The 21014-nt window shown below is 35.9% G+C and overlaps 1 protein-coding gene across 8 annotated transcripts in view; it reads right to left on the bottom strand.

The window, feature by feature from the left end:
- Positions 1–265: 265 nt before the first annotated feature.
- The window catches only part of PGRP-LC (Peptidoglycan recognition protein LC), a 97923-nt gene continuing 77174 nt past the window's right edge, over positions 266–21014 (bottom strand). For 5 of the 8 annotated variants that reach the window (XM_067788377.1, XM_067788376.1, XM_067788373.1 and 2 more), the window contains exons 3-5: positions 14575–14799; positions 10000–10148; positions 266–925 (exon numbers count right to left, since the gene is read on the bottom strand). In XM_067788377.1, coding sequence (XP_067644478.1) covers positions 545–925; positions 10000–10148; positions 14575–14799 — 755 coding nt within the window. In that variant the 3' untranslated portion in view covers positions 266–544. Of the gene's footprint in view, positions 926–9999; positions 10149–10697; positions 11348–11422; positions 11584–14574; positions 14800–21014 lie in introns of those variants that run through there. The other 3 variants (XM_067788380.1, XM_067788381.1, XM_067788379.1) reach the window with 3 other exon arrangements.

The following is a 21014-nucleotide window of genomic DNA, read 5'->3' on the forward strand; positions in this document are numbered from 1 at the left end:
AGCGTCTAATATGTGCCGTTGACGATACGCTTCGCGTGCCTTCAGCCTTTTACTCATAGAAATTTTATATCTTTATTAATTAAATTTATCTCATTAAAATACAATTTTGAAAACATTGCAGAAGTAAATTTACTAATTCACATAATATATCTAATTTCTTTTTCTACTAGACTAGGACTTAAAAGTTAATTAATGGTAGATCAGAAAAAGTAAGATACATACTATATGAGCACAATTCCTTAACACCTGCATATATATAAAGAGCTTTCTATTTTTTACCATTTTATTTTTATCGCGATACCTCAAGTTCTTTACATCCTTCCCTAAAGTAGTGACGTAAATGCAGACTTTGATTTTATATTAAGTCAGTAAGGGGATAAAATAATCACTAGTAGTTAAAAAACAACTTTGAAAAAAATTCAACTAAATGTATTCACAATATAAACATTTATAAAATATTTTATGCTTACTTAGATAATTATTAAAAATTGCACCTCTTAACTACTTTTTATAAAAAATTTCAATAAAATATAAAAAAAAAAAATTAATCAGTCCAATGTGGCCAATTGTTAAAGCTTTTATACAATTCATCAGCTTTCGTATCTGTCGAAGTTGGATCCAACTTATATGCTCCATATATTTTATAATCTGATGTGAGCTTTCCTAGACGTACACCTTCTTCCAACAAGAGTTTAGTCGCATTCATTTGTTTATCTGATGGCTTTTGTTTCTTAAACGTTCCAATATAAGCGAAACTAATACTATTCGCATTGAAGGCCCTTAAGTGTGCACCGGTTACATCCCAACCACGCCCCTCATATACATTGCCATCTCCGCCAATTAGAAAATTATAGATGATATCATCGTAGCCTTGAGATTCAATATTTAGTGTTTGTGTCATTCGTACGCGATATACACACATGGCCTGAAAAGGATACAAAAAATAAATAAAATATATATATATATTGTGGCGAATGTTGACATCACTAGGCTGTTAGTAAACAATCACGCAACAACAAAAACATGAAGCAGCTACTCTTATATACATGTCCACATTAAAGCTAGCAACACTTATGTAGAAGTCGACGAAGAGATATCTCTCACACACATACATGTAGTCATCAGCCGAAGAAGTTAATCACACATACACACGCATATGGCTATAAACTATAAATATACATGTATATATCTGGTAACCAAGCATGAGCTACGAGAGTTCTAGAAGGTGAAACGTCTAGACCTTTGGAGAAATATGCGGACGAGACAATAGAGTATAAAAGCAGCGCAAGCTGAGTAATAACGAATCAGTTGTGATCTAAGCACGCTTGTGAAGTATAATTATGTAGTACTACTCCCAAAGTAGTCTAAATAAAGACCAGTTTGCAATACTGAATATTGGAGTGATTTATTCAACAATTTAGCGATTCGAACGTTAGCAGAAGGTTTCAAATAAGCGGAGTTCTCTAAATTCGTTACAATAAGTATTAAATTAACGAAATTAAAATAAATTAAAAAAAGGGCATTGTTCCAACATTGCTTAAATATTAAACCAATATAAAACCATGGGCCATTTTAGAGTTAACCAGTATATGCCATAAACTTTGAAATGCGAATAGATTCCAGCTCCCACTTGCTCTAGCTTGAGCCTGGCATTTGCACAGAAAATCCTCAACAGTCTTTTTGACAGTTGCATCTTTAAAACTTCCGCATTGGTCATTATGCGGAAACCCCATCTTGTGTTTATCGGTGTCGGCCCAGGATCTACCCAGTAAACTACTTTCTTGCTTCCACTTTTGCTTAGATTTTTTAACGTAAAAATTCTTAGTTTCCTACATGGCTACCCGTAGTGTCATGACTACTTCGACGTTGGTGATTCCCTCACTTTCTTCGGCTGAGCCCCTCCAACCCAGTATATTTTCAAAGATTCTGTTAACGCAGCTATAAATTGGTTGCATGACCCTACAGCTTTGAGCTAGTGAATGATGCTGCTAGCACCATTCGCTTGTTGCTTCTTTCTGTTCCGGACCACGATTGATTTGAATGGCTGCCAAATCGCGAGGACTTCTGCTGGAAACACACTACAGTGTGACGGCAGTTTGAATGACGTAGAAATATCTAGGGAGAGCAAATAGACTTCAGCCCCACACCTGAGTTCAAGTTGAAGCCATCGATGTAGATTAGTATGCCGTTTTTAGCTGGAACCGTGACCCTCCTCCTATCATTCCTACTTGGAATCATAGTGCTAGAACTGCTATAAAACTTAAGTTTGCGGGAATAACAATCTTTTTCGGAATTGAAAGATCCCGGCGAAAGTAAATTTAGGATACTGTTATGCACTTCTGTCTATCCTTCCAGCCCCCAGATTCCCTGAGGCTTAGTGCGGTTTGTACCATGTCTATCGGAAGTAGGTTTAAGATGGGGTCTAAAGCCGCCGTGGTGTGGTGGTAGCGTGCTCCGCCTACCACACCGAAGACTCTGGGTTCAATCCCCGAGTAAAGCAACATCAAAAATTTAGAAAACAGTTGTCTCAATTAGAAAATAGTTTTTAAAAGCGGGGTCGCATATCGGCAGTGATTTGGCAAACACTCCGAGTGTATTTCTGCCATGAAAAAATTCTCAGTGAAAATTCATGTGCCTTACAGATGCCGTTGGGAATCGACGTAAAACCTGTGGGCCCCGTCCTGCCAATTTGGAGGAAATATCTAAAAGGAGCACGATGCAAATTGGAGGTGAAGCTCGGCCTTAGATCTCTTCGGAGGTTATCGGGCCTTGCATTTATTTTATATTTTAAAGCCGCCATGGGGCAGGTGCGACATGCTCCGGTAGCACCAACGTACGCGGTTCGCTGAGATTTTTGTAGGCTGGTGTGATTGCAGTTATTACTAACAGCTTCTCACTACACTATAAAATCATTCATCAGTACTGGTCACAATACAGCCATAGAACCATCTTTGCCTTAAGATCCCATTTCTCAGCCAATATCGCCTTACAGGTGTGGAAAGCGATGCTGGCCTTCTGTACCCGTTCTTCGGTGCACGCTGTCCTAATGTGCCCAAAATCGATTCGCCAGTCCAAGATATTTGGTACTACTTTATAGGGTTAATTGCTGGCCGTTTAGCCTTGTTAATTTAAAGGTGGGTGGTTTGTGCTTCCTCGGGAAGAGTAGTAGATCCATCTTCTCCGAGTTTAAACTAAGGCCACATCCCTGTGCTCACCTACTTAGTTTTGACAACGATATTTCCATGACCTCATCACTGAAAGGAATGAACCCCAAATTAGCATCGCCACATCGTCAGCATGCGCCACAATTTTCGCACCATTTATGTCGGGTTTTTCTAGAATATCGTTCATAGTAATGAACCGTAGCAGAGGTAAGAGTACCCCACCTTGAGGTGTACCTCTACATATCTGCTTATACATTCTCGTTCCCTCCAGGTCAGCTGCTTTCTCGCGATAAGGAAGAGGAGACAAGGTCTAATTTTTAGATTAGATTAGATTATATTTATTCATTTTCTTTCAAATCACAATATTTTATACATGTTTACATATATAAATTTTGACACTTAATACATCGAAATTGAAAGAAAAGTAAGGCATGCTGTAAAGTTATCTAAAACTTTAGTTTTGAATGCCATCTCAAAATAAATTAATGAATATATACAAACGTGTGTGGGGTGAAAATAGTTAATAAGTTATAACCTAAGTGGAAGTTAAAGTACCAAAGGCAAAATAAAATGTATAATCAATAGAAAATAACAATGTTGATTTTAAATTACTAAGTGGCAGGGTTCAGCAAAATTTTGATGTCGTCGTGTGACTGCTCTAATAAAAATGATTTGATATTTTTTAAAAATTTACGCATATTTCTAATGACTCGTATAGACACAGGTAGCGTATTGAAAGCTTTACGAGATACGATAGTAAAAAAGTTATTATAATGTATAGTACGCGATGTAGGAACAACAACAAGTCCGAGTGAGTTTTGCCTCAAATTATAATTATCCGTGACTAGGCTGTGTAAGTACCCACAACGAATAAAGAATATTTTTAAAGTTTTGTAATAGTACATGTGTTTTACTGGAAGAATTTTCAGCTCTCTAAACAACTCCATGCTGTGGTAGAAACGGTTCACATTACATATTTTCCTTATGACACATTTTTGAATAGTAAGAAGTTGCTGGATTTTACTGTAAGACGCACCACCCCAGCAGCATATGCCATATTGAGGCTTAGAGTGAACCAAAGCGTAATAAAGCGTCTTAAGCGTTGCGTTTGAACATATATTCCTTAGACTTTTGTTTAATTTTTACATATCAAAACTACCTTCGCCACCAGGAGTTACTATCATTTCTTACGCCGATGACTGCACAATAATGGCCACAGGCCCGAGCCCAAAGATCGATGAGCTTTGCAACAGAATAAACGGCTACCTTCCTGATCGTTTTGCGCCCCGCAAAACCTGGCATTATCACCGACTAAATCATCCGCGAGCCTATTTACAACTTGGACGTCCCAAATGTCGACCATTTTGAACATTCACGTCGATGGCACTACGCTACCAACTGTCCTGCACCCCAAAATCTTAGGTGTGACGTTTGATCAGGATCTACATTTTGGTGAGCACGCAGCCGCAATTGTTCCGAAAATCCAGAGCCGTAATAAAATCCTCAAATCCCTTGCTGGCAGTACTTGGGGAAAAGACAAAGAAACGCTCATTACCACATACAAAGCAATTGGCCAGTCGTTTGCGTGTTACGCGTCCCCTTTAAGGTCGCCAAGCCTAAAAACTACCCACTGGAACACAAGCCTGCCAAAATACTGCGCTCAGAACCGCTACGGGCTGTCTTCTTATGTCCCCAGAAAACCATCTACATAGTGAGGCGAGAATACTCCCCATCAGGGAGAGAAATGAGATGCTAACAAAACAGTTCCTGTTGAATGCCCGGAAACCTGGGCATCCCAACAGACATCTGATTGATGAGCCAGCACCGCCTAGGGACTTAAGGAGTCATCTCCGTAAGCATTTTGAGGAAATACGGCACCTGAGAACTCAGCCGTATGAAGCAAAAAAACACAAGCAGGTCCTTGGTGAACTCCATAAACAGGCGTCGGACCTTTATGCCGGGAATTGCCCGGTGAATCCAGTACTCGGGGAACAGTACCCAAAACTTGCGGAAGAGGAACGCATACTCCCCAGGGAAACGCGAGTCACTGGATGCTGGATACTGTAACAGGTTAAACTCTTACATTTCCAGAATCAACCTCGACATACAAAATGTATGCCCCGCTTGCAATGTGTCCCCACATGACACCAACCATCTCTTTAATTTTAATGTGGAACCAACGCCTCTAACACCCCTTTCATTATGGTCCACCCCTGTCGAAACAGCAAGTTTCCTTGGACTCCCGTTAGAGGATATTGATGAAAATTTGTGATCGGTCGCAGCTATTAGGTGGGCCGAAACATTGCTACAACAACAACAACAACAACTATAAAAATAGTGCACAGTAGATCGCATGTATGCCTTCAAGCGGGAAATATGTGTTGACCAACTTAACGAGTTGTCCACAGAAACACCCAGATATTGGAAAGTATCAACTCTTTCAATTGGGAAACACTTATCGGTACAATTTGCTTCATGATTAAATGATGTGCCAGAGCACGACATATTGCTCAGAGCGAAACGTCTGCAGTCAGTGGCGTGGAATATAATGGCAATATCAGGTGAGGTTCTTGGATGTAAATTGTAATACATCGGTTGAGTTTTCTTGCTGACGATCAGTTTATGTTTAGCAAACCACACTCTCAACAAATGAACATCGAAGTTGACGCCTGCTACCAAATCCAGATAGTTCGATAACCTTTTCATATAACGGCAAAGAAAACAAAGAATTCCAATAAACAAGGAACAGTATTGGACCTAGAACAGACCCTTTGGATACTCCTAAGGTAGTTGTCACAGGATTGCTTAAACAATTGCCAACCTTTACTTTCTGCACTCTTCCTGATAAGTATGATGAATTGTACATAAAGCCACGAAAGCCCTACGCAATAAAATTTATCTAACAGTATTTGGTGATCAACCATATCAAATGCTTTCGTGATATCAACAAACAGGCCAGCACAGTTCTGCTTTTTTCTAGTAGTGAGCGCATGAGTTCAAAGGGACGACCTGTAATTGTTTATATCTATTTTGTTTCCCTTTTTAAATAAAGGAATGACAACAGCACATTTTAAATGAGTAAGAAAAGTTCCTTACTGGTTCCTACAACCCTGCCCTACCGAGGGCTGATTATATCGCGCCAGCTTTAGCATTGTTGAAAGTACGTTCCACAACCACAAATGCTGCCGGAGTAAATTGTTTATTCATAAGGGATTTCTTCACTATTCTTTTCACCTTGTGTAGCGCTGCTGCCGTCAAAAGTGGAATCTCGTGGAAAACTTTCAAGCGGTTTTAGCACAAAAGATGTAAGATGTAAGACATATTGGCCTGAAATCTTTGGCCAGCTTGTGCCCCTATCTTTCCGACTTTAATGAAGACCACACTTGGATGGTCGTCAACAAGGATGGAATGTGTCTGTAGCGAATGCATGCAGGTAAGATTTCTTTAACTTCCTTACCCAAAGATTTTTTTGGGTCTTCTGCAGCATAATTTGTTCCATCAGCGCGCTTAACAAAGGTTTTATTTGAATGCTTTTTAGCTAGAGTCTTTCCAAGCCTTGCTGAGTTCGATGAAGGATTCGCAAAATTCTGGCCAGGATTTAGTTCTGGCACTGCGTACGGCTTTCTTATATTCCCTCATGTATACCCTATGCTCCTGAAAGGCACCTATTGAATGCATTCGTTGAATACCTTTCTGAGATTCAACCTTAGATCGCTAGAGATTTCAACTCACCATGGCGGGAAGGTCTTCTTACTCCTTGAGTTTGGACAGGAAGATTTGTATGCTACCTGAAAACTTTTTCGTGTTTCTCTCGAGATTTTAAGATGTTCGTTTTGGTGTATTTTGTATGCGGTCTATTTCTATCTGTGAGATCCTAGCAATCAGTTGATATCGTGAAAAATAAGAGGACTAAGAGATAAAAGCCTCTTAAAAGTCATGCAGATAAATCAAAGAATAGCGTCTGCCGCATCCGCTTATATAAATATAGTGACAAATATTAGCATTTCGGTTCATCGCTATGCTACTACTAAATAAATGCACAACAACAACAAAGCAAGTAGCCACACATATGTACATTAGGGTGGCCCTTCGTTGTATGGAGGGAAAAAAGTGTTTGGATTCTTGAACCCACCCTTAAAAATATGCGAATAGCTCAAAAACGAATATATACAAATTTTTAGGCCAATCAAAAAAGATTTAGAGGTAGCGCAAAGGGCTTGAAATGCTGAAAAATTACGAATTTTTACAAGTTCGTCTTTCAGGCTTCCATATTGCTAAACCCTACGAAAATTTGCTGCTTTTCCATACTGTAATAAAATCTGTATTTTCTTACTTTTCTAAAGTGGCCACAATCTTCAAAATCGGTCGATCAATAACAGAGCTATATTGCTTTCGACAAACAAATATGAAAAGTAAATTAAGTCTGTGCAAATGTGTTTATCAGTGAATCGTGGTATTCGGGTAAAAAACGCTCAAATACATTTTTTTATACACAAATACATATGCCTTGAAGCCAAACTTGAAGTTTATTTATTTAAAAAAGTATACACATAATTTTTTTATAAATTTTCTTTCGAAATTCGTGATGCCACAACAAATTTAAGCCTGCACTGCAACTTGTTCTTGCAACAAGCATGTCGAAAGAAATTAAAAAACAAAAAGTATAAAGAAATTAAAATATATGTTTTAAAATTGCAAACAACTACAAAAAAATTCTTTGACGTTTTCTTATTAAAACTATACTGCTCTTGAATGAACAAATTTTGAATAGTAGATTTTTTTTAAATAGATAAATTGCGGCACTTTGCATTGGGATCGAAAACCACTTCCAGAAATAACAGGTCGTGAAAAGGTGAAACGACTTCCAGTTGTTGTTGCTTACAGGAATGGTGAACAGTTAATAGGAGCTCCAAAATTATATGCTGCAACAGGCTCGGAAATAGCTGATACGTTGTATGAACTGTTATTTGAATGGGATCTGAAGGATGATATTGTGGCGAATAACGAAGTGAAATTACTATTAAGCGATAGCAAAGATACTATTTTAAAAAACCCTCTAAGGAATAGTTGAAAAAGAAAATAGTAAGGGATGACTATAGGGAATTATTGGAATTAACGTCTATATGTCTAGGATCAAGTGATGGCATAAAGTTTCATGTACCAAAGCGCACCTATCATGCTCGGTGGATGTCGAAGGCATTGTATTGCTTAAACATCCATTTATTTCGTGAACAGTTTAAACTAACGGAGTATGAAGAGAATTCGATAGCAAGTATATGCGCGTTTATTATACAATTCTATGTTAAGCTTTGATTTTACTGTACCAACTCTCATAGAACACCACTTCAAGACTTACCTTTTATTAAAGAAATTTATAAATACAGAAATGTTAATAAAAAATATCTGACATTGCAATAAAAAAGTTTTGTAACCACCTATAATACCTGTCTGAAGAAGGTATTGCATTGGCATTGTTCGATGATGACGTCTCTTGTACCATGAAAAAAAAGAGTGTGGAAAAAATCAAAAGCATAGGATAACTGCGACAAGGAAACAGAAAATTTAAAGAGGTTACACTTAAGGCCCAGTGAAACCAATAAATTCATAGAAAAAGAACTACACGATTTTGTAACAGGGATATCATCTCAATTTCTGGAGATAGATCCACTATACAGTGGGGATACAGGAATCTATAAAAAAGCTAAGGATACTGTTATAAATATAAAAGTAGTTAACGACACAGCAGAACGGGGAGTAAAGCCTATGGAAGAATATAATAGAATACTTACAAATGACGAACAAGAAAAACAATATTTTTTACAAGTTGTAACTGATTACAAAAAACAATTTGAATCACATACTAAATCATCCTTAAATAGATCCTAGGAAATAATATCATATCATATACGTGTCAGCGAAAGTTTCACACGATATATGTATGTGTTTTAAAAATGTATTTTCAACAAAATTTATAATAAAAAATTTGAAACAAACTCATTTACGTATACTCATTATATACACATTCTTGAAGTAATGACACCGTGTTTAAGGCATAATTTATTTTAAAACTTTATTATTATTTGACCAATTTTTGTTCTTTTAGATTTATTTGAAAGTCTAATATCTCTAGAACTTACTAATAACACGATAAATTACGATTCGCCCTTAACAAATGAAGTAGGGTTGACCAAATTTAAGAAATTGTAAAAATTCGTAATTTTTCAGGACTTTAAGCTCTTTGTGCCACCTCTAACCCTTTTTGATTGACCTAAAACTTTGTATATTCTAGTTTTTAGGTTATTCGCATATTTCTAGGGGGTGAGATCGAGAATCGGAACACTTTGGAAAATAAGGGACACCCTAATGTACATGTAAATATCAAAGATAATATTTCACATACATACATGTAGGCAGCAGCTAAGAGCAGAATTTATTACTCACACATACACACGCATATAACTAGAAGACGAAGCGTGGATATCAGACACATACAGGAGAAATAAATAAGCAGCTGTCGCTAAAAGTTAACTTGAGAGAAATATACGAACGAGGCAAAAGATAGTATAAAAGCAGCGCAAGCTGAGGAATAGTCATTGAGTTTGATTTTAACACGCTATTAGTGAAGTACGCGAGTATTGTAATTGTGAAGTACTACTGCTGTAGAGTTTTAAATAAAGAGATATTGCTATACTGAATATATGAGTTATTTATTCGATAGTTCAACGATTCGAACGACAGCAGAAGGTGCAAAATAATGAAGCATTCCTAAAATTTGTTACAATAAAATAGAGTCAAATCGTTTCATCTGCTCTATATTTGTGCTACATGATCTTACCTGTGTGTCACACACGTCAGTTTGTGTGGATATCACGATAACTCTGTCAACAGGTGTGGCTAGAGGGATTGCTGCTAATGGAGGCTGAGCCAACCAGGCGTCGCGTGGAACTATACGCAGTATCATGCCTCCGCCTACATTATCGTTAGCTGAAATTATATTAAAAATGATTTATAGATAAACATATGAAAGCAATCATGGGATTTTGGGTGTCATGGTATTTCCAAGTATAAACTGTTTTTTGTTTGAATAGAGAATCACGTTTTTTTAACTTTGCTGAATTTGTGTTATTTTATCTTATATTATATTTTATCTTATATTGCTTAATATATTTATATTGTGACGAATATTAGCATTACTAAGCTGATACTAAATAAATAATCACGCAACAATAAAAAAATATACAGCAGCCACTCGTATATACATGAACACATTAATCATCATTTACACACATATATAAAAGGCAACGAAGAGATAACTCACGCACAGATTTATTCATCAGCCGAAATTGTTACTCACACATACACACGCATATATGTAGCTCAATTACCAAGCAGGAGATACCGCAGTTATAGAAGGCGAAACGTCTAGACTTTAGTAGAAATATGCGAATGAAGTAACGGAGAGTACAAAAGCAGCGCAGTAATCAGTTTGAAAAGTGTTACGCTATCAGTTGCGAAGGAGGTCTAATTGTGAAGTATAATTGCAATACAGAATATTGGAGTGATTTATTCAACAGTTTAGGTAGCTTTAACAGAAGGTAAGCAGAATTTCCCAAAATTCGTTACAATATTTATTTAACTTTGTGCTAGCAATATATACGTACTTTTTGCACTTGGAACATTAATAAGCGAGTACAGTGTAAAAATTTTATACCCATATGTGTATATAATAAAAATATCAGTTTTAAGAACACTAACTTGAATTCGATTAACGGTAGGCTAAAGTGTATCAATAATTTTATAATTTAAGCATTTCTACTCCAGTGTGGCCATTTCATAATAATGCTATAAAGTGCTTTTCCAGGACTTTCGGTGGCGCTTAACTGTCGCATTCCATATAATCTGTAATCTTTGGCGAGAATACCCAACTTGACACCTTCTTCAATCAATAATTGAGCTGCTTTCAAATCATTCTCCGTCGGCAGTTCTTCAATAAATGTGCCAATAAATGCTATACAAATGCTATCTCTGTTATAGCCTAATGTATGCGCTCCAACTTTATTCCAACCACGTCCTTCGTATACTAAACCATTGCCGCCCACTAAGAAATTATAGCCAATATCGCCCCATTCATTTGAAAGCAAATGAAAAGCTTGTACATCGCGTACCCGTTGATCACATTCTTTCTGTAAGACAAAAACAATCGCTTGGGTTGTTAAAGAGACCTTTGTGCATGACTTAGGCTAGCTTCAATCGTTTACCTTAGTGTCACACTTTCCTGAAGCAGTATGTGCGACAATTACGCGGGGCACTGGCAATTTCAATATTTCTACGCCCTCTCCTTCAGCCATAGCAAGCCATTCGTCGCGGCTGATAATTAAGAGTGAACCGTTAAATTGGTGTGCGCTATCTTGCAAGGGTTCTAAAAAAAATTTAAAATAGATAAATATTTTAAAACCAAGCTATATTTATTAGACAATTTAGTCAAGTAATTCCATTCAACTTAACTTTTAGTTTTAGCTTGGTGCTCCAATATCATTAATTGCATAATCACTTCACAATTAGGAGCTTGTTAATGGAAAATGCAACTTCTAAGATTGCAAGTTAAAATTCGATAGCTTTCTTCATCGTCGTGACTCTAATCAAAAATATGATTATTCTACTTAAAAATTGTTTTAAAGCGCAATTTTGTGAGCGGTCAATGTAAAATTTTAAGAACTTGTGGTTTAACCATATCCAATTAATGCTGGCCTTAAGCATATTTGACAGATCGCCGAATGATTTAGGTCAAACAAACTCCTAGTCAGAGTTAAACGAGCGTCAAGAAAACAGCTCCAAATATTCAATGTAGATCACTTATAGTAAATAGGTTTTATAAATCACAGTCACGAAATGAACCAAAAGCTAATCTATATATAAATATACAAGTTGAAAGCTTATGACCAAACTATAACTTTAGGGTAAAAATAATAGGCATTCTCAATGGTCTCCATTAACTACAAATGCCATACAGGTATTTAAACTATGAGAGTATTTGCACTCACACTACGGACGCTACTTGTGCCATCTTGCTGTCTTGAGAAAATCATCTTCAATGAACTAAGTATTACTCAGATACGATATCGCGCGCTAATGAACGAAGAGGTACAGAGAGTGTTAAAAGTATAGCGCAAGAATCAGCAAATACGAGTAAATGTGTAATTTTCTTTGCTGATATTTAAAGTGTTTACAAAAACAAACGAGAATATTCAAATTGGAGTATTGGATCGGTTGGTTGCAATAGTATTTATTAACAACATAAAATAAAAACATCTTTGTAATCAAATAAAAAAGAATAAAATAAATGCCTTTTCTCAGAGCTTGTTTCAAATAAGTACATCATAACTCAATAAAAACACAAAATATTTTCAGCAGGATAAAGGTGAGATTTGGAAAAGCTGAGCCAATGTAAGCATTATAAGAAATTTTACATTTTTGTGCTTTAACCTAGAGTTAGTTGTAAGCCCCGTTGAACCAATATAAATAAAGAGATCGAGTTCCTCTTCCAATTTGCGTCGTGCCCTCTTTGTAATTTTTCCTACAAATTGGCGGGACGGGACGTACGTGTATACGCCGACTGCGAACGGCATCTAAAAAGCATCTGAGTTTTCACTGAAAAGATTTGCATGCCAGAAATACACTCGGAGTGTTTGTAAAATCACTGCCGAGGGGCGACCACGCTTCGAAAGACTTTTTTCTAAATGAAAAAACTTGATTCTAATTTTTTTTTTTGCTTTGCTTTTGTGTTACCACCACACCAAGGCGGTGGTTGACCCAAAATACTCCAGATTAAACCAAGGAATACCTCTATCTGTATCATTCAGTTAATCATCCATCTATAAGTAATCGAAATGCTTGTTTTATTCATGCTTGCGGAAACATCGACTGTCAGTTAAGTACAAGATAAAAGTTTAAACAAAAGTCAGCTGTTTTGCTGATTTCCGTGTATTCACAATAGATTTTTGCAATTTTTTCTGCAAAATATTCACAATTTTCGATTAAACGGGGGGTTATTCACCCTAGTATTAGTAGAAGTATTGCTACAATCCAATTAAATTGTGACCTAACCAGAGTTTACTCACACGTTTAGCTACGTGTTCCCAATCGGCGCCAGTTAGCTCAGCGAAGAATCCACTGGACAGTGAAGATCGCTAAAACGATTAAGCGTCATTTTCACCATCTTCAGTTAGTCACTTATCTATAAGTCAACGAAATTTTTGTTTTCTCCAGGTTCACACGGAAAATCTTGTTTTGCCAAAAAAAAGTGACGGCATAAAATAATCAAAGTTGAACATTCGATAAAATTATTTAAGGCCCAAACACATTCGATTTTTTGGTCGTTTTGGTGCTGGCGTCATTTTAAAATAACGCACGATGAAAATTCCCTGCTACAATGAACGCAAGAGAAAGTCAGATCTAGATTATTTTTTGTCATGATCAAAAACAGCAATTTGTTTAACTTGAATACAAAATAATGTTTAAAATGTAATTTAATAGTTAACTTAATTCAAAGATTTTTCAAGAATTGCAAAATTTTGAAAAACTTATTGACTATGGCAGTTTATGAATTCTTCTTGTGTTGCTTCGACGTTGCCGCTGCGTTGCCTATTGATTGAGAACATAGTAAGGGGAGTCATGTAACCGTATAAATGCCCTATAAAGTGTGTAAACGTATAAATTTATCTAGTGCGTAAGCGAGCTGTCAAATTTTGTATGAAAAATCATTTACACAATTTGGATAAATTTACGCGCACATTTCATTGTGTAAACACGGTAAACTCAAAGGAATGCAACCTTGCAGACATTACAGCAGGCATTTTCATCAGAAATCTCCAACATCAGCATGTAAAAGCGTTTAAGTTTTGATATTTCACTCAATCTTGGCATTTTTTAATTTGTATAACAATCAAAAAAATTTAATTTGGCAATAATACCGCTGATAAACAATCAAGTTTATCAAGAGTATTACTAGGTGCGTTCATATAACAGCGTTACACACATATAACAGCGTTACACAATGGTTATAATTTTACACCTTATAAGTTTATATGCTTTTATGAGTCCCCCTAGTAACTAAAACGCACGTGTTCGAAGTCAGCTGTTGACGCAACGTATTTGCTAAAGCGACTCAAAAGCCGAAAAAGTGTTTGGATCTTTAGAATTCAATAAAGTGAAATTGTTGTGACTCAAGCACGGCATAGTAAGGAATCAAAATGAGTTACACCCGACGTGCTACGTCACGAAATGGTGTGGAATAAAGCGATGTATCTACTACCTTTGAGGAGAGCTACTTTCATTCAAAATTTAATATTAATTTATATTTAAAACCTATTGACCATGAGCACCAAAATCGAATGCATTTATAAAAAAATACCTATTGTTGAATTGATTGGAATATGCTTTCTGGAATCATCGCCATCCCCAAGAATCTTACTTTTTCGAAATGGTTGCTTTGTGTGAGAACTCGTGACAAAGATTATCCCAGCTAATATCATTAGTATAATTATTAAACCAGCAATGATGATCGCACGACGATTAAATATATATTTTAATGGTCCCTGGGGTTGATTGGTAGCATACTTTGTTTTGAGAGTATTTTCTGAAAGAAAACAAGAAAATTATAATTTAGAAATGGGTGGCTTCATATTTGATATGTTTAGCTTATAAAACAACATATGCATTTTAGAATGGGCCGAACAAAAAATCGAAGTTTGATTTTCTTCAAAAAAGAAAAACTTGATGCTAGAGCTACAGTTAGATTGTCATAATTTTCAATATAAGGCAAACGCTCTAAGTACAATTTTAAGCATGCCGAAGCGATACAAGGTGGCAGCATGGTTACATACCTACAAACATATATAAAAATTCTATGTACTTTGTTTTTGTGAATTCGTTGGACAAATGTTGATGTATCAAATCAAATAAAAAAAGTTTATAATCAGCTGTCCCATGCTGCCACCTTGTATCGTTCCGCCATGATTTTAAGGTATAAATAAATATATATGTATCTTTAGGTCTTCTCAAGGAGCAGCTCAGGGCAACTAAAACAATTTTCAAAAAGTTTAATACAGCTCTAAAAATGACACCACTACAATTGCCAAATACGTATTAAAATTTCACTACACTCATAGTTACTACGGACGCTAAACGTGTTTGATGTTGTTGTGTTCAAAAAAGCAACAGGCCTCAAGCAAACGAACTCAGATTTGATCTCGCGAGCAAATCAACGAAGAATGTGTTCATATTTATCATATGAGAAAACGTGCAATTTTCTTTGGTGATATTGAAACGAGAAAATTAAATTTGGAGCATTTATTCGTTTTGTTGGTTGCAACAATTTTGTTTACTTTGTTAAAATGAAATAAAATAAAATAAAATAAAATAAAATAAAATAAAACAAGTAAGGAAAGCTAAGTTCGGGTGTAACCGAACATTACATACTCAGTTGAGAGCTTTGGAGACAAAATAAGGGAAAATCACCATTTAACAAAATGAACCTAGGGTAACCCTGGAATGTGTTTGTATGACATGTGTATCAAATGAAAAGTATTAATGATTATTTAAAACTTAGTGGGCCTTAGTTCTATAGGTGGACGCCTTTTCGAGATATCGCAATAAGGGTGGACCAGGGGTGACTCTAGAATCTGTTTGTACGATATGGGTGTCAAATTAAAAGTATTAATGAGGTTTTTAAAAGGGATTAGCCCTTAGTTGTATATGTGAAGGCGTTTTCGAGATATCGACCAAAATGTAGACCAGGGTGACCCAGAACATCATCTGTCGGGTACCGCTAATTTATTTATGTATGTCATACCACGAACAGTATCCCTGCCAAGATTCCAAGGGCTTTTGATCGCGCCCTGCGGAACTTTTTCATTTTTTTCTACTTAATATGGTAGGTGTCACACCCATTTTACAAATTTTTTTCTAAAGTTATTTTTTGCGTCAATAAACCAATCAAATTACCATGTTTCATCCCTTTTTTATATTTGGTATAGATTTATGGCATTTTTTTCATTTTTCGATTTCGAAAAAGTGGGCGCGGTTATAGTCGGATTTCGGCCATTTTTTGTACCAAGATAAAGTGAGTTCAGATAAGTACGCAAACTGAGTTTAGTAAAGATATATCGGTTTTTGCTCAAGTTATCGTGTTAACGGCCGAGCGGAAGGACAGACGGTCAACTGTGTATAAAAACTGGGCGTGGCTTCAACCGATTTCGCCCATTTTCACAGAAAACAGTTATCGTCATAGAATCTATGTCCCTACCAAATTTCACAAGGCTTGGTAAATTTTTGTTCGACTTATGGCATTAAAAGTATTCTAGACGAATTAAATGAAAAAGGGCGGATTTACGCCCATTTTGAAATTTTCTTTTATCTTTGTATTTTGTTGCACCATATCATTACTGGAGTCGAATGTTGACATAATTTACTTTTATACTGTAAAGATATTAAATTTTTTGTTAAAATTTACTTAAAACAAATTTTTTTTATAGTGGGCGTGTTCGTCTCCGATTTTATTTAGCACATATATAGTAACAGGAGTAACGTGCCTACCAAATTTCATCATGATATCTTCAACGACTGCCAAATTACAGCTTGCAAAACTTTTAAATTACCTTCTTTTAAAAGTGGGCGGTGCCATGCCTATTGTCTAAAATTTTTCTAATTTTCTATTTTGTGCCATAAGGTCAACGCACCTACCAAGTTTCATCGCTTTATCCGTCTTTGGTAATGAATTATCGCACTTTTTCGGTTTTTCAAAATTTTCGATATGGAAAAAGGGGGCGTGGTTGTAGTCCGATTTCGTTCATTTTAAATAGCGATCTGATATGAGCGCCCAGGAACCTACATACCAAATTTCATCAAGATACCTCAAAATTTACTCAAGTTATCGTGTTTACAGACGGACGAACAGACGGACTGACGGACGGACAGACGGACATGGCTAAATGAATTTCTTTTTTCACCCAGATCATTTTGATATATAGAAGTCTATATCTATCTCGATTAGTTTATGCCGTTACTGATTACCGTTATGCGAACAAAGTTAATATACTCTGTGAGCTCTGCTCAGCTGAGTATAATAAAATAAAATAAAATAAAATAGTATAAAATAAAATTTAAAAAATTAAGTAAAATAAAATAAAATGAAACGAAATGAAATAAAATAAAATAAGATAAAAAATAATATAAGGAAATGAAGGGGAGGAAAGGAAACGAAAGGTAAGGAAAACAAGTACAGGTGTCTAAGTTCGGGTGTAACCGAACATTATATACTCAGCGTGAGCTTCATTGTACATTTCATTTCAGATACATTACTTTTCTACATAACACGTGGCACCGCCCGTTTAAAAAAAATTTCTCCCCATTTCCTCTTACAATAAAACTGGATAACTGAAATATCATTGATTCAAAACTATTTTTTGCTAAGTTATAGCTTATTATTCTAGTCTACGACCCTTTTAAACTTGTTTTATATCCAAGTTGCCGTGGTCTTTAACCGATTCCGTCCATTTTTACCAAAAATATTTTCTGCTATAAGGAAAATATGTGTACACAATTTTGTTACGATATGTAAATTTTTCTTCGAGTTATGGCTCCTGAAACATTGACCATTGCTTAGTCATATGCAAAGATATAGCTAATTGTATTCGTCCACGACCCTTTTAAAAATCTTTTATAGAGTGGGCGTGGTCCTTAACCGATTTCGTAAATTTTTCTGCAAAGCACTCCTTTTAAAGGCAACCTCTCTGCCGAATTTTGTTACGATGTGTTTAACGATTTTTGATTTATTTTATAACTTTAAACGAGCAATTCTTGTTTGTTTGTATAGCCGAACGATCTCGGGAACGGCTCAACCGATTTAAATGAAATTTGGCACAGAGATAATGTATCACCTTCTAAGACTTTCTACCTAGGTGTTGCCACTCAGAATGTTTCACAAGGTTCCCACCTATTCGAAATTAAAAAAAAGATTGCTTGCGATATGCCGATATGGGTGTCAAACGAAAGGTATTTCAATCCGCATTAAATAGGGAGATTTTTGAGTAGGGCTGCCATTTAGGGTTGCCACCTACTGGAAATTAAAAAAAATTGCATGAGATATGCCGATATGGGTATCAAACGAAAGGTATTTCACTCCGCATAACACTAGGGACATTTTTGAGTGGGGTTGCCATTTAGGGTTGCCACCTATTCGAAATTAAAAAAAACTGTATGCGATATGGCGATATGGATACCAAACGAAAGGTATTTCACTCCACATAACAATAGGGTCATTTTTGAGTAGGGTTGCCATTTAGGGTTGTCACCTACAGGAAATTAAAAAAAAATTGCATGAGATATGCCGATATGGGTATCAAACGGAAGGTATTTCACTCCTCATTACAAAAGGGACATTTTTGCGAGGGGTTGCCGTTTAGGGTTGCCACCTATTCGAAATTAAAAAAAAATTGCATGAGATATGCCGACATGGGTATCAAACGAAAGGTATTTCACTCCGCATTATAATATGGAAATTTTTTAGTAGGGTTACCATTTAGGGTTGGGGTAGTTAGACGAACTAGTATTCTACTTACTCATATTCTATTAAAGCTTTAAAGGAGGACATTAAAGTTAAAAATCTTCGTAAAAAAATCTTACACATGATTCGACTTAATTTTCTAAATTTTATACACGCTAATAAAATTGAAATGCAATATCAAGGCACGGTGGCAAATTCTAGCAAAATATATTTAAATGCATATTTTTGGCAAATGTGAAATGAATAATTGCAATTTCTCACAGATTACTATTAGAAAGATTTCTCACGGTAGCAAAAAGATATCTCACCAAGGTAATTTTCTACCGTTGAACACTAGAGGCATATGTTCAGTTTGAAAACGGCTTCTAACCATTTAACTACTTACCAACAGAAGGTGCTTAGGAAAGTAAGTTGACATTTAATTAAACTAACTGATAGTTGTCATTCGTGAAATTTACAAGTTTTTGGGATGTAATAAAATTGTGAGTCTTTCATAGTGTATAACTAAAAAAATGTTTAAAATTAATAATTCGGCGCATGAAGATAATCGACCTAAATAACTTAGTTCTCGATTTCACTAATTGTCATAACAATCCCTTATACTATAGGCTGGAATTACCCATTTCAAATTTTTCATTCCAGTTCATTTTGCGGTTAGTGTTTGATATGTTTTTGAAATGTATTTTTAAAGAAATCAAATATTGGTAAGTAAAAATATATAATATATGTGCATATAAAAAAGTAGAGTTTGATTAATGATGAACAAAGTAAGTTATGCGGCATACTCGAAGATTGCCGAGCAAAGTTCGATCGCCCAGGCACTGATTAATAATATTTGTAAAATTGACTTTATCACAAGTGGGCGGTGCCACGCCTATTTAATAATTTTTTTTTTAATTTTTATGAAGAGTCTCAATATCAGTCCACACGTCAAATTTCATCGTTCTAGGTGTATTATTTACTAAATAATCAGGTTTTTTGTGTTTTCCAAAATGTTAAATGTATAAAAAGTGGGTGTGGTTATCATCCGATTTCACTCATTTTCAATACCAATCTATTCTGGGTCCAGATAAGCTCGTGTCCCAAATTTGGTGAAGATATCTCAATATTTACATAAGTTATCGTGCTAACGGACATACGGACAGACGGACGGACATGGCTCAATCAAATTTTTTTTTGATACTGATGATTTTGATATATAGCAGTCTATATATATCTCGACTCCTTTATACCTGTACAACCAACCGTTATCCAATCAAGGTTAATATACTCTGTGTGCAAAGCACGCTGAGTATAAAAAGAAAGGAAAAGACGGGAAAGGAAAGGAAATGAAAGGAAAGGAAAGTAAAGGAAATGAAAGGAAAAGAATGCAAAGAAAAGGAAAGGAAGGGAAAAGAAAGGAAAGGAAAGGAAGGAAATTAAAGGAAAGGATAGGTGACGAAAGGAAAGGAAAATAAGGGAAAAGAAAGGAAGGGAAAGGAAATTAAAGCAAAGAAAACGAAACGAAATAACGGAAAGGAAACGAAAGGAAAGGAAATAAGAGGGAAGGAAAGTAAAGTGGTTAAATTTCAGCCACTGTGCGAGCTTATTCATTATTATTCATTAATTGGTGCTTAACCACCTAAGCGATTTTGGCTTCGATTATTTCTTGGATGACAGAAAGTACCTCGTCTTACCTTATTTACCGCAAGACTGACTTTTTTGCTTCTTTATCTAGTGCTGAGAATACAAAACTCACTGCGCGTTTGTTTAGGACCGTTTTTTCAGGTCAATAATATCAAAATCATCATCATACGCCAGTAAGTATGATACTAAAACAAAAATGTACCATCACGGTTTAGTTCTGCTGCTCGAATTATCTTCTCGAGCATTATGTTAAAGAAATCGCACGAAAAAGTGTCGCCTTGTCTGACGCCTCTTTTGGTTTCGAATAGCTCGGAGAGGTCCTTCCCAAACCTTACAGAGCTGGTGGTGTTGCAAAAAGTCATTTGGCAGAGCCTTATTAATTTTACAGCGAATTTAAATTCAGTCATAGCAGCATACATTCAGATTCTTTTCGCTCAGTCAAATGCTCATATGAAGTCGCCGAATGGATGGTGAGTTTCCATGCTTTTATCGTGGGTCTTCTCCACGATCTGTCACACGTTTTTTCCTTCTAAATAGGCGCCTTTCTTCCTTCTTCATCTCACGATAACATTCCATTATAGCGCTCGTTGCCGCGCCTGTACGCAGCGTAGCCTATAAGTAGCGTCCTTTTTTCCAAAGCAGCGCAACATTCCTCATTTTAC

The sequence above is a fragment of the Eurosta solidaginis genome, chromosome 5 (genome assembly GCF_040869045.1).
Source record: "Eurosta solidaginis isolate ZX-2024a chromosome 5, ASM4086904v1, whole genome shotgun sequence".
NCBI classification, from domain to species: domain Eukaryota; kingdom Metazoa; phylum Arthropoda; class Insecta; order Diptera; family Tephritidae; genus Eurosta; species Eurosta solidaginis.